This window comes from Prionailurus viverrinus, chromosome D2 (genome assembly GCF_022837055.1).
Source record: "Prionailurus viverrinus isolate Anna chromosome D2, UM_Priviv_1.0, whole genome shotgun sequence".
NCBI lineage: Eukaryota > Metazoa > Chordata > Mammalia > Carnivora > Felidae > Prionailurus > Prionailurus viverrinus.
Window position 1 is genome coordinate 3,587,124 of NC_062571.1, and position 15,521 is coordinate 3,602,644.

At 41.7% G+C, this 15,521-nt stretch overlaps 1 protein-coding gene across 1 annotated transcript in view; it reads left to right on the forward strand.

Annotated features, from left to right (window-relative positions):
* PCDH15 (protocadherin related 15) overlaps window positions 1-15,521 on the forward strand; it is an 850,076-nt gene that overhangs the window by 697,946 nt on the left and 136,609 nt on the right. The window contains exons 24-25 of the mRNA XM_047824821.1: window positions 12,628-12,737; window positions 14,075-14,215. Coding sequence (XP_047680777.1) covers window positions 12,628-12,737; window positions 14,075-14,215 — 251 coding nt within the window. The remainder of the gene's footprint in view (window positions 1-12,627; window positions 12,738-14,074; window positions 14,216-15,521) is intronic.

The window sequence follows — 15,521 nt, forward strand, 5'->3', positions numbered from 1 at the left end:
AAAATCCAGAAATCCGTTTTTATATGCTGTGAAAAATGAAAACAGTGTTATCACAATGGCCAAGGAAATGGTGAGCTGCTCTGGTGACCGTACCATTAGTCAAGAGAATCAAAGTTACCTTTACATTGAGGAGTGTTGCCATTATTCTCATATAAACCGCACAGGTTTGGACATGGGACTTTGAGAAAAGATTGTTAATCAATAAGTACAATAGTTTAGGAAGAACTTTTGGTCTTGGTTCCAAAAACTAAAGAAGAAAAAAACAATCTGAAAACTCTGACTATCATATAAAATAAATGCAGAGGGCCTTACTTGTTTGCTAGGGTTGTTTACTATTTTAATTTAGATTTATTGTCCAATATGAGAGTTGACTTTACCTGAAGATAACATTTCCTGTGCTTTTATGGCACTACTAAAATCTTGCCTCAAAGGTAATAGATTTTGCCTTGTTAACTACTGAAAGAGTAGCTCCAGCCGTCTTCATTACGGCTTTCATAGGCTCCCTGTGTATCCACATGGAATTTAATTCTCCTTCACGTCTTCAAGGTTATAGTAGAGTCTGACATTTGCTCACATGGCAGAGTGAAACCAGCCCATCAGCAACAAAGGACGCAGGTTTGAGCAGTTCATTCTAGATCCACTGACAGGGCGTCCGGATGGCTCAGTAGGTTGAGCGACTGACTCTTGGTTTCAGTTCAGGTCATGATCGCAGTTCCTGAGTTCAAGCCCCGCATTGGGCTCCGTACTGACAGTGCGGAACCTGCTTGGGGTTTTCTCACTCCCCCTTTCTCTATCCCTCCCCCACTTCTAAATCAATCAATCCTTCAAAAAATTAAATCCACTATTTAGAGGAGTGCCTGGGTGGTTCAGTTGGTTTAGAATCTGATTCTTGATCTTGGCTCAGGGTCATGATCCAGGGGTCATGGGATTGGGCCCCACATCGACCCCACAAGTTCCACATTGAGTCCAGAGCCTGCTTCAGATTCTTTCTCTCTCTGTCTCTGGTGCCCCCAACCTCTATAATAAATACCTAAATAATCAATCAATCCACTGTTTATTTTTATTTTTTTTTTGAAATTTATTGTCAAATTGGTTTCCATACAACATCCAGTGCTCATCCCAAAAGGTGCCCTCCTCAGTACCCATCACCCTCAGTTTGTTCTCAGTTTTCAAGAGTCTCTTATGCTTTAGCTCTCTCCCACTCTAACCTCTTTTTTTTTTCCTTCCCCTCCCCCATGGGTTTCTGTTAAGTTTCTCAGGATCCATCTAAGAGTGAAACCATATGGTATCTGTCTTTCTCTCTATGGTTTATTCACTTAGCATCACACTCTCCAGTTCCATCCACGTTGCTATAAAGGGCCATATTTCATTCTTTCTCATTGCCGTGTAATACTCCATTGTGTATACAAGCCACAATTTCTTTATCCATTCATCAGTTGATGGACATTTAGGCTCTTTCCATAATTTGGCTATTGTTTCAATCCACTGTTTACAATTGAAAACAAGTTTTCAGATACAAAGAGTGTTGTCATAGATTCCATTCTTCTCTCATTGCATTACATCTGTGGGAACTTTTTAGTTCAAGTGCAACATATACTAGGGCACATTATTTTTATTTTATTAATAATTAATGCAAACTTTTATGAGGCAAAATGACACAACAATGCCAAGGTTTGAATCATGGCTGCTGGATGGCAGGTGTTGGTTGAACTTGATGAAGTTACTGAAGCTCCCTGAGGCCTGCTTTCCTAGAGATATAAATATTGTATAAGTATTTATATGTGAGACAAAGAGCTTTGTGAAGAACATAGTACAGAGCACATGCTTAAAAAAATAGCTGTGATATTATTCTTTAACAGGCTTGTCCCAGGTGTTGGCCATGCAAAGATTTTTAAGACGTAGGCATCGTTCTCAAGGAGTTTATACACAGTGAGGGGCAGCTGGGTGGCTCATTCAGTAGAGCATCCAACTTCAGCTCTGGTCATGATCTCCCAGTCTGGGAGTTCGAGCCCTGCTTAGGGCTCTGTGCTGTCCTAACAGCTCAGAGCCTGGAGCCTGCTTCAGATTCTTTGTCTCCCTCTCTCTCTGCCTTCCCACCCCTCTCTCTATCAAAACATAAACATTTTTAAAAAATGAGTTTATATGCAGCGAGAATATAAGCAACACTGATTATGTACGTGTTATTGGTGCCCTGCCAGCACACAAGTACAGACTTATGCCAAAAAACTAAAAGTAAAAAAAATGAAGTGTAAGTAATTGTCTCCAGCAACACACACACACACACACACACACACACACACACACACCACAACAGTGCACTAATTTTCTCAGTAAAAAATGAAACAAACACAAAACCTTGGTCTTTTGCTGGGAATACAAGAGGCAGAACTCATGTGAGCTGTTACAGTCCTACAGTTTCAGATAAGCTCCCATTTGGACATCCTGGAACAGCCACCCCAGTGATGAGGAACTCACTCCTTTGGAACAAAACAATGACCATAGCAATCAGGTTAAAATTGCAAACTGGCACGTGACATCTACGAACGGAACGTGGCCCCATGGGCACTTTCAACAGAGCACACAGGGGCAAGCCACAAAGGACGTAAGAGAAGACTGAAGACTTCCCTGGAAATGGCAGACATGTGAATAAGTGGGAAGCAGTGATGGGCTCAGGAACTGGGAGGAAATAAGAAGTTCTCACTGGACAGGAGGAGGACACATTCCAGGAATTGGGGGAAGGTCAGTGTTGTTGAAGAAGAGACAGTGAGCCACAGGGCTGTGACATGACACGGAAATCTGCGACATTTCATTCATGGAGCACTGGGAAACTGCTGAACCTTGGTGAGCACCTCGGACTAAAGGTGATGAGGGTAGATGGGAGCTTTAAAAAGAAACTTGACCGCTGTGGACGTCAGCCGGGAAGGGGTCTGAGTGCACCAGTGTGGACTTGGTCAAAAGAAAGCCACGGGATCACACGCAAAGGACAATGGCAGCTCGGGCCACATCTGGACAGTGGCGAGGGACAGACATAGGTGAGACCTACATGAAAATCTCCCAGATAGGGGCGCCTGGGTGGCGCAGTCGGTTAAGCGTCCGACTTCAGCCAGGTCACGATCTCGTGGTCCGTGAGTTCGAGCCCCGCGTCAGGCTCTGGGCTGATGGCTCGGAGCCTGGAGCCTGTTTCCGATTCTGTGTCTCCCTCTCTCTCTGCCCCTCCCCCGTTCATGCTCTGTCTCTCTCTGTCCCAAAAAATAAATAAACGTTGAAAAAAAAATTAAAAAAAAAAAAAAAAAAGAAAATCTCCCAGATAAAGCAGCGGTGAGGTACAGCCCCTAAAGAATGAAGCAGGACTGTGCCAGGAAGAGAGCAGTGTGCAGTCAGGTCCAGAAGGAGGGAAGCTGGAGACTTTCCTAAAATCAAGATGTGACATAGAGAATCAGGATGGATCTTGGGGAGGGACTGGGTGGAGGAGAGCAGATGTGAAGGCTCTTAGGAGCCCCACTACCGACCTTGTTCGTTATCACGGAGATTCCAAGGACACTGACTGATGTGAAGCAAGAGATACCAGCAGAGGTGTTTCATGGAAGATCACTCTGCTTCCCCACTCCATCAGGAAAGTAGATATTTGCACAACTGAAATGTTGATTTACAAACATCGCATTTTTATCACCGATTTATAATGGCAAAGTCGCGCATCTCCAAGGTGCTCTGGAGCTCAGTGGCTGTGCCCTTTGCCTCATCTTCTCATCCTGTGTTGTTTCTGGTCAGCTTTTCACACGGGGTTCTAGGCCAGTAAACAGCATATTTTTTTTAATTATTTTTTTTACATTTATTTATTTTTGAGAGACAGAGTGAGACAGAGCACGAACAGGGGAGGGACACAGAATCGAAAGCAGGTTCCAGCCTCTGATCTGTCAGCACAGAGCCCGACGCGGGGCTCGAACCCACAAACTGTGAGATCATAACCTGAGCCAAAGTTGGCCACTCAACTGACTGAACTGCCCAGGCACCCCTAAACAGCATATTTAAGAGGAAATCACACACATACACACACACCAAGAGACTGACAGGGAGAGATAGTCCAGGCGATTGCAAACAAGGGAAAGCAGGAGTTACTACACTAATGGCAAAATATGTGGAATCCAAAGTGCAAAGAAGTAAACCTGAGTACATATGTGCTTCATCTCACTGGGTAGAATGTAGATTTAAGAGAGAGAGCTACGTTTCCCCCTTAACTGTATCCCTATGGTGTCTAATGCAGTGAAGATCATATGATTTATTGCCCAAAGTAGGACACTAATGAGAGTAAAGGGGGACACCCTACAATAATTCAAACCAGGGCAATGGGCACGACTGGGGGCTGTCACAGGTAAATGAATCATAGGGTCATTGCTACCTATAAATACAGTACTGTGCTCAAGCTAGGTGTCCTATAAATGCTTGATGACTCCTGGATTGGTATTTGTGACCAGAATTTTGTTTTTCCTATGTGCCTCCATCACCTGTTACTGCATAACCCTCACAATTTGGAGTGATTGCCACCCAAGTCCAGATCCTACCCTGTGGGAGTCAGGACCTCTATTTCCTTTCATGATGATGTTTCAAACTCAGGTCCTTGAGGGAAACAGTCCTGGCTTTTGAAAAGATTTACATCTCAGAGAGGCAGAGAAATCATTTACAACTGCGAGTTTTCCAAAGCAGAAGCCAGTAATATAAAATACGTGTTTTTTTCTTTATCCATTCATCCACCAGTGGACACACGGGTCGTCTCCATGTCTTGGCTGTGATAAGCAAACTGCTATGATAAACCATATTGTTGCGGTAAATATGGGAGTGCAAATAACTCTCCAAAATAGTGATTTCTTTTCTTTTGTGTGTGTACCCCAGATGTGGCATTGCTGAAATTCTGTTTTTCTTTTCTCCCTCTCTCTCTCTTTTTTTTTTTTTGAAAACAAGAAGAAATGCACTCCTTTATTTTGAAACATCAAGTGGCATAGTTCAAGCTCTGAGAACTATGCAGGAAGGTGAGGGCAGGTGTAGTGAATTACCGTAGCAAATCCTCATAAGTGTCCTATAGCAGAAGCATTGATGTGACTGTCTCTTTATGATTGAAAGGAGGCCATCTGCGTATTTTTCAGGAGATCTAAATGTGAAAAAAGTGGGAGTCATACTTGAATCTAGGGCCAAATCAAGCAATTTTTGATCTTCAGTCCAAAATCCTTACTTTTTAAAAAAATTTTTTTTTTTCAACGTTTATTTATTTTTGGGACAGAGAGAGACAGAGCATGAATGGGGGAGGGGCAGAGAGAGACGGAGACGCAGAATCGGAAACAGGCTCCAGGCTCCGAGCCATCAGCCCAGAGCCTGACGTGGGGCTCGAACCCACAGACCGCGAGATCGTGACCTGGCTGAAGTCGGACGCTTAACCGACTGCGCCACCCAGGCGCCCCTAAAATCCTTAGTTTTAAAAATATTCAGACATACGCTTTCATTGTCATTTAAATTGTAATAAGTTAACATATAGGGTAATACTGTTTTCAGGAGTCGAATTCAGTGATTCATCACTCTCATGTATCTGCTGTTCATTTTTTGAGGAACCTCCACGCTGTTTTCCAGAGCGGCTGCAGCAGTTTGCATTCCCACCAACAGTGCACAAGGGGTCCCCTTTCTCCACATCCTCACCAGCACCTGCTCTTTCTTGTGTTGTTGATTTTAGCCATTCTGACAGGTGTGAAGTGGTATCTCGTCATGGTTATGATGTGCATTTCCCTGAAGAGTGATGTTGAGCATCTTTTCATATACCTGTTGGTCATTAGTATATCTTCTTTGGAGAAAAGTCTATTCATTTGCCCATTTTTAGATTAGATTATTCTTTTTTGATGTTGCGATGTAGAAGTTATTTATGTATTTTGGATATTAACTCCTTATGGATATATCGTTTGCAAGTATTCGCACCCATTTAATAAGTTGTCTTAGGTGCTTCGTGAGTGACTTCTTTTGCTGGAAAGTATTTAAGTTTTATCTTCTATTGTTCCTGTCTGTAAGACAAGCTTGTATATCATTATAATGTTTATGCTAAACTTCCAGATGTATAGCCCATAAAATAGTGTATTAATAAAGCTATAATTAATGGAGTACTTACGATGTGCTAGGTTTAAGGAAAGCTTTTTGTACATGTGTCGCTTGGTACACGCCACAATTTTCTAAGTAAGTAATGTCCCCACTTTACAGGTAAAGAAATAAGAACAAGAAAGGTAAGAATTTTTGCAGGGTCCCATAGGTCGTAACTATGAGGGCCAGAATTTTATAAATGATATTCCTTGGTCTGACCCCATAGACCTACTAAATCAGAATCTTTAAACATCCAGGAGATCTGAAAATTTTACTATTTTTTTTTAAATGTGTATTTATTTTTGAGAGAGACAGAGTGTGAGCAGAGGAAGGGCAGAGAAAGAAGGAGACAGAGTCCGAAGCAGGCTCCAGGCTCTGAGCTGTCAGCCCTGAGCCCGATGTGGGGCTTGAACCCACCAATTGTGAGATCATGACCTGAGCTGAAGTCGGACACTTAACAGACTGAGCCACCCAGGCGCCTTGAAGATCTGAAAATTTAATAAGTTCTTCAGCTAATTCTTATAAAGTTTGGGAACCAGTGACTAAGAGAGATTAGAAAAGGTCTGTTAATGAGAACAATAAATGAAACCAAGGAAGACACCCACCTGAGACTGTAGGTTTGGATTTCAGATAGTTTTCTGGACTTGAGGAATTGTTACTACTCAGGGCTTAGGTTTGCTTGTCTTCAACATGGAGACACTTCATGGATCTGAAAAGAACCCAAACTCTTAAAAAGCAAGTACGCTTTGGAAAAGATGTGAAAAAAAAAAACAAAGAAAACCAAAAAAAACAAAAAACAAAAAGCAGTTTCTAACCACTTGGTCCTTTACTAATCTTCTTTTCTATAACCCACCGTAAAAGTACTGGGAAAGCTGCCATTTCTTTCCTGATTCATGTTCTTTTAAAACCACTTGTCTTGGTTAAATATTTAAAATCAGATCACCCTGACGCAGTTACTCCAAGGTTACAAATAATAGGAGTTCCAGTGGATTTTTTTTCCTTCCTATTTTCATTAAATTCCCTTATAGTAGACATAAAAACAGTTCCTTAATTGACACTGATTTGCAAATATATTGAATTCAGACATGTCAAAATAAATTAGATTTGTCTCTCAGTAGAAAGAAAGCAATAGAGCGAGATTGAATCCCAGTGAAATTTTATAGCGTCTATTTACACACACTTTTATATCCTAAACTGCGCAGCATTTAAAATAATTAGGAGCTTTATGTAACACATATAACATTTACTTTTACTGTTACTTCTTGAACCCAACAATAAAAGTACATTTTAAATTATAGAATGATTGTTTCATCTATATTTATACTGTAAAAACTGGGTCTGCCATTGAAAACTGCAAAATCTGTAATTATGTAGCCATTATTCAGATGATTCAGATATGTTACAATGTATTTAATTGAGAGAGATTTATTGTCATCTATATTTTCAAATAACCAATTTGAAACATTAAACAGATATCTATGTATTAATTTATGCATCCATAAGAAAATTATAAGTATTTTGCATATAAATTATGTATCAGTTAACTTCTCTGGATTCCACTTCATCTGCAAAGATTTATTTCTAAACGATAAGTTTGGAGTTATTTTGATCAATTTTCTTCTTACTCAAAAGCAGCTGTTCGTTGTACATTCTTACAGTCTAATGTGACTGAGCAATAAAAATATAAAGCCCCCAAACGACACAGGGGAAGCTCATGTACATATTGTGAAGGAAAGAAGCTGGTACAAAAAAGATTATGTATTGTATGAGTCTGGCTATATGACAGTCTGGAAAAGGCAAAAGTATACAGATAGTCGGGGCGCCTGGGTGGCTCCGTCGGTTCACCGTCGGTTGGCTCAGGTCATGATCTCACAGTTTGTGGCTTCAAGCCCCGCATCGGGCTCTGTGCTGACAACTCAGTGCCTGGACCCTGCTTTGGATTCTGTGTCTCCCTCTCCTCTGCCCTCCCTTGCTTGCACTCTGTCTCTCTCAAAAATAAAGATTAAAATTTTTTTTTTAGTACAAAACATTATGTAAGCAGTAAAAATAGAATGGCACTGGGGCACCTGGATGGCTCAGTAGGTTGAGCATCTGACTTCGGCTCAGGTCATGATCTCATGGTTCATGAGTTCAAGCCCTGGGTTGGGAGCCTACTTCGGATTCTGTGTGTGTGTCTCTCTCTGTCTCTTCCCCTCCCCATCTCGTGCTCTGTCTCTCTCTCAAAAATAAACATTAAAGTACACAGACAATATAAAGATCAGTGGTTTCCAGAGGTTCAGGCAGAAGGAGGGATGAATAACTGAAGAAAAGGAGAAATTGACATCACCAAAACTGTTGTGTATGCTATTGTAGTGATGGCTATGTGACATTATAAATCAGTCTAAACCCATAGAAGTATACAAGGCAAGAACAACCTCATGTCAACAAAAGACTTTAGTTGATAATTATGTATCCGTACAGGCTCATCAGTTTTAACAAATGAGCCACACTAATGCAGGGTGTTAATAATATGGACAACTAGGGGTGGGAGTGCATATAGAATCTCTCTATTTTCTGTTTAATTTTGCAGGAAATCTAAAACCACTCTGGGGGCGCCTGGTGGCTCAATCCGTTAAGCATCCAGTTCTTGATCAGGTCATGATCTCACGGTTTGTGGATCTGAGTCCCGTGTTGGGCTCTGTGCTGACAGTGTGGAGCCTGCTTGGGATTCTCTGTCTCTCTCACTCTCCCTCTCTGTCTCTCTCTCAAAATAAATAAATAAACTTAGAAAAAAAATTGAATTATAAAAAAAGAAAACTGCTGTAAAAAAAAAACAAAAAAAAAATGTGGTGTCAAAAAGTATACAGCCGTTTTATATGTAAAATTTAGGGGAGGCAAGGAGAATGCAAATAGTGAGATTAATGACCGAATCACATGTAAATTTGATATCTCTCACACCTGAGCTTTTTAAATTGAAATATGATTTAGGCTTTGTTTAAGAGCTAGTTTAGGTGATGTTGGAGTTGTATTCAGAATCTGGAGGTTTTATTTAAAATGCCCAAGAAAGCCCCAAGTGTTGGCCTCAGGGGATAAATCGCAGCCAGGCTCCATGGGGGGTGTGGCGGGACCCATGGGCATCCAACCCCGCTGGGATCCACCGCTGTGGAAGAGTCTCTGGAGGTCCTTCCTGGAGGTGTTTTAAAGGGATGGAACCATCAGTGTCTCCAGTGTTCACGGCCCATATCTGTTAAAGATAGAACCACTGTCATTACAGTGCTCTTATCTCCTGGGGGGACAGAGACCCAGCTTGACTGAAGATGTCTAGGAAGGGTCCCCAGGACCTGAGCTACCCAGGCGCCCCTGAATTTTTTTTTAACGTTTATTTATTTTTGACAGAGAGAAGGACAGAGCATGGCGGGGGAGGGGCAGAGAGAGAGGGAGACACAGAATGCGACGCAGGCTCCAGGCTCTGAGCTGTCAGCACAGAGCCCAACACGGGGCTTGAAATCACAGACCGCAAGATCATGACCTGAGCTGAAGTCGGATGCTCGACCGACTGAGCCACCCAGGCACCCCGAAATGTTTTTAAAGTTTGAAATGAAGGTGGCATTTTTCTAACGTTAAAGCTGAAGGTACATTAGCTGCAGACTTTATATTTCTGTACTTTATAAGAATCAGACAAGAAATTAATTATAGGAAGTATAAAACTTAGCTCTCAGCTCATGAGTAGTAACAAGATAGACAAGCAAACAATTTAAGCAATGTTACTTCCACGAGAGGAAATTCAGTTTATGAAGGTCACCCCAGAATATGGCCAACGTGTGTTTTCTTATGTCAACATTTTCTTATGTCAACATTAAGATCTTCATACATTGACAACTCATTGCTCCTAACATTCAAGCCACGTGTGTCCATTATTCTTGCACGTGGCCTTATCTTTAGAAACATGATGAGTGAAAACAGCACATATATCGTCTTGAGGTTCTTGAAGGTCAAAATTAGGTTGCCTGTGTTCTGTTTTCATAGTCGCACCCAGGCTTGAATCGAGGTGGTGGCCAGGAGTACTGTCTCCTGTGAGGCTTGACTAGAGAACGGACTGCTTCTGAACTCATGTGGTTGGTGGTAGAACTCAGTTGAGAGGGATGTTGGGCCGAGGGCCTCAGTTCCTTGCTGAGTGGTGGCAACATCACTCTCAGTTCCCTGTCCCCTTCATCCAATCCAGCGAGAGAGGGAGTCAAGCCTACCATCTACAGTCTTATGTAATGGAATCACTGGGGTCACAAGTCATTTTATTTGCCTTGTTCTGTTGATTCACATCCAGCCACAGCCTGGCTGTCGGGTGAGACAAAGGAAGGAATACCAGGGGGAGCGATCGTTGAGGTCCATTTTGGAGATGATCGTGTTTCCATGACTCTCTGATTTTAGTCCTTTCCAGGTGTTTGACTTCACAGCCACCATGGTCAATCACTAAGCAATGGGACAAACAGCAAATCATTTTAAAGTCTCCTTTATCATCTGAAATATCCTACGAAAGTGTCGTACAAAAGCCCCATCAAAACCAGCCTTTGTGTCGCTTTGGTAAATGTCTCCTTTTTGTGGTAGACTATTACCGTCTCCATTCAAATTACCAGAGGCATCTTTATCTCACTAAACTGACACTGTGCCCACATGTACATAAATTGCTCATAGAATGGTAATTGTTATCTCAGATATCTTATTTTACAAGTATCTGCCTCGGCAAATGTCTCCTTTTCTAACCTAAACATCTTCTTTTTTAATTAGTGGGAACAATTTTGGTTGGAGATGATAGAAATCCTAGATAAAAGACAATGTGTTTCAGTGGCTGAAATGATGAACTCACCTCGTGTTAAGTATAGCAGCATTTAGAATACTAGTCCAAGGGATCTATTTCCAGCCTGTGGTTATTTCATTTGTGTTGGTATCATGATCAACAAGAACCTTCTCACAGGGTAACATCAAAAAACATGAAAATTCTTGCAAACATTTTTTTCTAGTACTTAAAATAAAATTTCTGGGCAAGACTACCATTGGTTTTACAGGAGACATGAACACTGAGCAAAGGAGAAAAAGTACCCTCAGTGGCCAGAGGTGGATAATGAGTCTATCCATACACCCTGGGGCCTGGGGAGACCTTACCCTAACCACTTATACGGGGTATGGAGGAGGTGTCGTTGTCCAAAGTGACATTTGGATACTGTAACAAAGGAAGGCGAGAACAAAATACATGTGTACATACATACTTTATCATTTTCATTAAAAGTTATATAGGTTAGTGTTTATTCTTTAGCCAAAAAAAAAAAAAAAAAAAAAAGTAGGTCCTGAACGTATAGTGAATATATATGGACCCCCATTAAGGGTTAAAGCGTCTGTAAAGGAGATCACTTTATTTACATTTAGGTCGCTTAACAGAGCATACCGACTAAAGGGGCAAAGAGCTCATCAATCTGGACATGTTTATAAAGGGTGGGATAGAATTAATTTTCCGGAATGTTATTATAGTTCAGGATTTGTTATCAAAGGGCTCAGTGACCGCACCGGGTAACCACATAGTGTAATCCAGATGAGAAGAATTGAGAGCATGGAGAGAAAAATAAGCAGTGATATTAGAAGAGTAAGTATCCTAAGAAAAAGTCATGTGGAACAAATGACAGCAGGGTTCGTCTTGTCAGCTGGAGGAAAGACGAGGAAGGTTACAGAAGTTGCGTGTACGAGGTAGATTGGCTAGACCACAGAAAGATTCAGAGATGCTGTCGAAACCTCTCAGCTGCCAATTTTTTTTTTAAAATCTGTTGGATCTGGGTAGTATAAATACCTATGTTTTATAAAAGCGAGATTATTTTCATTAATTTACGATTAAAGCTAGGATAGCCTAGTTAGAGTGACCGATATCGTAAAATAAAATGGAGAATTTGAGAATGAGATGTGTTGTTGGGAATATAGATTGGAAATTAAGTGAATAATCCCAATACTGAGGGCATCACATGGCTGCAGTTGAGCGAAATAAGTGAGTTTAAGAGAAAGGTGAGTTTTGTGACACCATCTGTTCACATATTCTTAGAACCGTTAGAGCTTCCTGGTCGAGCAAGAATAGGGGCTAGAAAGAGTCATCTGGAAGCTATTTGCTTAAGTTTGCTAACGTCAACAACACAAGCGCAACATTACACTTTAGCAAGTTGAGGGAGCAGATCGAAACCGCTGGCTTTCAGTTCAGAAGGTACCGTAGAGAAACAAGTAGAATTTTGTAGGATGTTTGGCAGATAGTAAAATAGTATCTGAAATTAAATTATATCCCAAATTAAAAATAACGCAGGTGACATGGCATTCGTAACCGAGATCATTTTGAACCCAGTTTCTTAGGGCTGGCGTCTCAATGTGGGACTACCGTGAAAACTTCAGAAAATGTATTATTCAAATAAACGCACAGACACACTTAAACTAACCCAGTGTATTATTGAATTCCAAACTCTGTCTTGACAAATGGACTTTAAAAAATGAATCATCTTCTAAAACCTGCAGACCCCCTCCGGTGAGCGAACTTGCTGCCAGAGGCACAACAGTTGGTGTCATTTCTGCAGCGGCCGTCAATCAGAGTATCGTGTACTCCATTGTCTCAGGAAACGAAGAGGGTGAGTGGATCCTCAGTCTCTGTTTTCGCCATAAACTAACAAACTGGGCTCTGAGATTCATTTCGGATTGAATTACTACTTACCCCATTTTTCTAATAAAATCCTCTCCAATTTAAAAGTAATTGGTACATTTGGGGTGCCTGGGGGGGCTCAGTCGGTTAAGCGTCTGACTTTGGCTCAGGTCATGATCTCGCAGTTCGTGCGTTCAAGCCCCGCTTTGGGCTCAGAGCCTGGAGCCTGCTTTGGATTCTGTGCCTCTCTCTCTCTCCCTCTCTTTCTGCCCCTCCCCGCTTGTGCTTCCTGTTGTCTACCTTGTTGTCCTGTTTTTCTCTTTTGATAAACTGGACGGCCAGGCATGTCATAAGCGGTCAGGAAAGAGTCAATATACATGTAGTAAGTACATAAAGATTCAATATTGAACATTTATATGAATGAGTATAAATAAATGCCGTTAAGCAATTTTCAAGGAAATTCTAAGTGTTTCAATGACCAACCATTAACTAGAAATTCCTCTCCCTGCAGCCAATGCTCACATCTTACTTTTCTTGCTGCCTTTCTTCTTTGTTCCCACTGTGCTGTTATGTCCCCTCCCTAAATATCACCAACATCTAATGCCCCCTAGGATGTGGAGGACCATCCAAATCTACTGTGACTGATTGAGTGTGCAGTGCTTCCCAAATGTAATTGACTGATGAGACATTGATTTCCAGGAGAATCTCAAAGTAACTGGAAAATCAGGGTATTCACATAAGGATGCACTGATGATAATCTGAAGTTTGTGAAAGCCTCCTGTCACTTTCACGTATTACGTATTACATTTATTTATTTTTGAAAGACAGACTGTGAGTGGGGGAGGCTCAGAAAGAGAGGGAGACACAGAATCAGAAGCAAGTTCCAGGCTCTGAGCTGTCAGCACAGCACCCGATGCAGGGCTCGAACCCATGTACAGTGAGATCATGACCTGAGCCCAAGGCAGAGGCTTAACCGACCGAGCCACCCAGGGGCCCCTCACGCATTACTCTTGTTACAAGAAGTGATTGAGGGGCGCCTGGGTGGCTCAGTTGGTTAAGCATCCGGCACTTGATTTCAGTTCAGGTCATGATGTCACAGTTCATGAGATCGAGCCCTGCACTAGGCTCCATGCTGACAGCATGGGTCCTGCCTGAGAGTTTCTCTCTCTCTCTCTCTCTCTCTCTGCCCCTCCCCCACTCCCTTTCTCAAAAATACACTTTAAAAAAAAAGAAGTGCTTTTAAAATCACAGGGCTTTTAAAGCGACTTTTTAATTTTCCTCTTGTAGTGTGAGGGAAATGATCAAGAAGCTGTGTTTTAACTGCAGGTCTGTTTGGAATCCACAACATCACGGGTGTTATCTATGTCAATGCCCCTCTGGATTACGAGACAAGAACGAGCTATGTGCTTCGCGTCCAGGCTGATTCTCTGGAAGTGGTCCTCGCCAATCTCCGAGTTCCCTCGAAAAGTGAGTCATGTTGCTTCAGCACTTTTAAGAATTTTGGGGTGCTTCTGCTCGTTTCCTAATGAAATACACATGTCTGAAAGTTATCAGGGGAGAGCTTGGGAGACCATCAGCGCTTGGGGCTGACTCCACGTCCACTTTAGCCGCTGAGGCAGGACAGCAAAGGAGCGATCTCATACTCCTGAAATATCAAGGCAATAACATGCCGTCTCCAAATTTTGTATACGCTATTGTTAGAATAACCTTTATTCTCAGTCTCACTGTAAGACTGGCGAACTCTCTGGAATGTACTGTTAACGGGAGGGGATTGTTCGACATTCTCTCAGTTGTGTGGCTTCTTGTACTTACGGATTTTCTTAAGTGCAGAGGAAAATGTGGAAAATGCATCTTCAAACAGCGACTAACATATATTGTGAATTATGCATGGCGTGATATTTAACTCACATCCGTTTCTAGGAGATGAAAATTATTATTCCTATTTTACAAAGACAAGATAAGAAAAGGTTAAGTGACTTTTTAAAAAATGACACTATAGGTAAATGAAAACCTGGAGATTGAAGCTCACATCTTTTCACTCCAAAATCTTTCTCCCACACCTGTCTGTGGGATGCACAGGAGAGCAAGTAAAGCCAATTTGTGAAGGGACCCAGCAGAGATTCTGGGAGATATTACTAATAACGAGAGAAAGGCTGGTCTTTTCCATCCACACAGTTAATACTCCTTTGTTCTTCAGGGAGTTCATCTTTTTATAATCACACCAACTTTTTAACAGTATAGAAGACCAGAGAAAAATCTAATCTAACCATTGGTAGAACAGAGGCCCAGAGAGAGCGTGAAATGGGACTCTGAAACAGTGACCCTTTGGCTCCAGGTCCTTCCCGTGCTGGTGCTCCTTAAATCAGCGTCCGTAGGCTCTTTCCATAATTTGGCTATTGTTGAAAGTGCTGCTATAAACACTGGGGTATGAGTGCCCCTATGCATCAGTACTCTGGTATCCCTTGGGTAAATTACAGAAAGAGCCTAAATGTCCATCAACTGATGAATGGATAAAGAAATTCTGGTTTATATACACAATGGAATACTACTTGGCAATGGGAAAGAATGAAATATGGCCTTTTGTAGCAATGTGGATGGAACTGGAGAGTGTGATGCTAAATGAAATAAGTCAGTCAGAGAAAGACAGATACCGTATGTTTTCACTCTTATGTGGATCCTGAGAAACTTAACAGAAGACCATGAGGGAGGGGAAGGGAAAAAAAGTTAGAGAGGGAGGGAGACAAACCATAAGAGACTCTTAAAAACTGAGAAT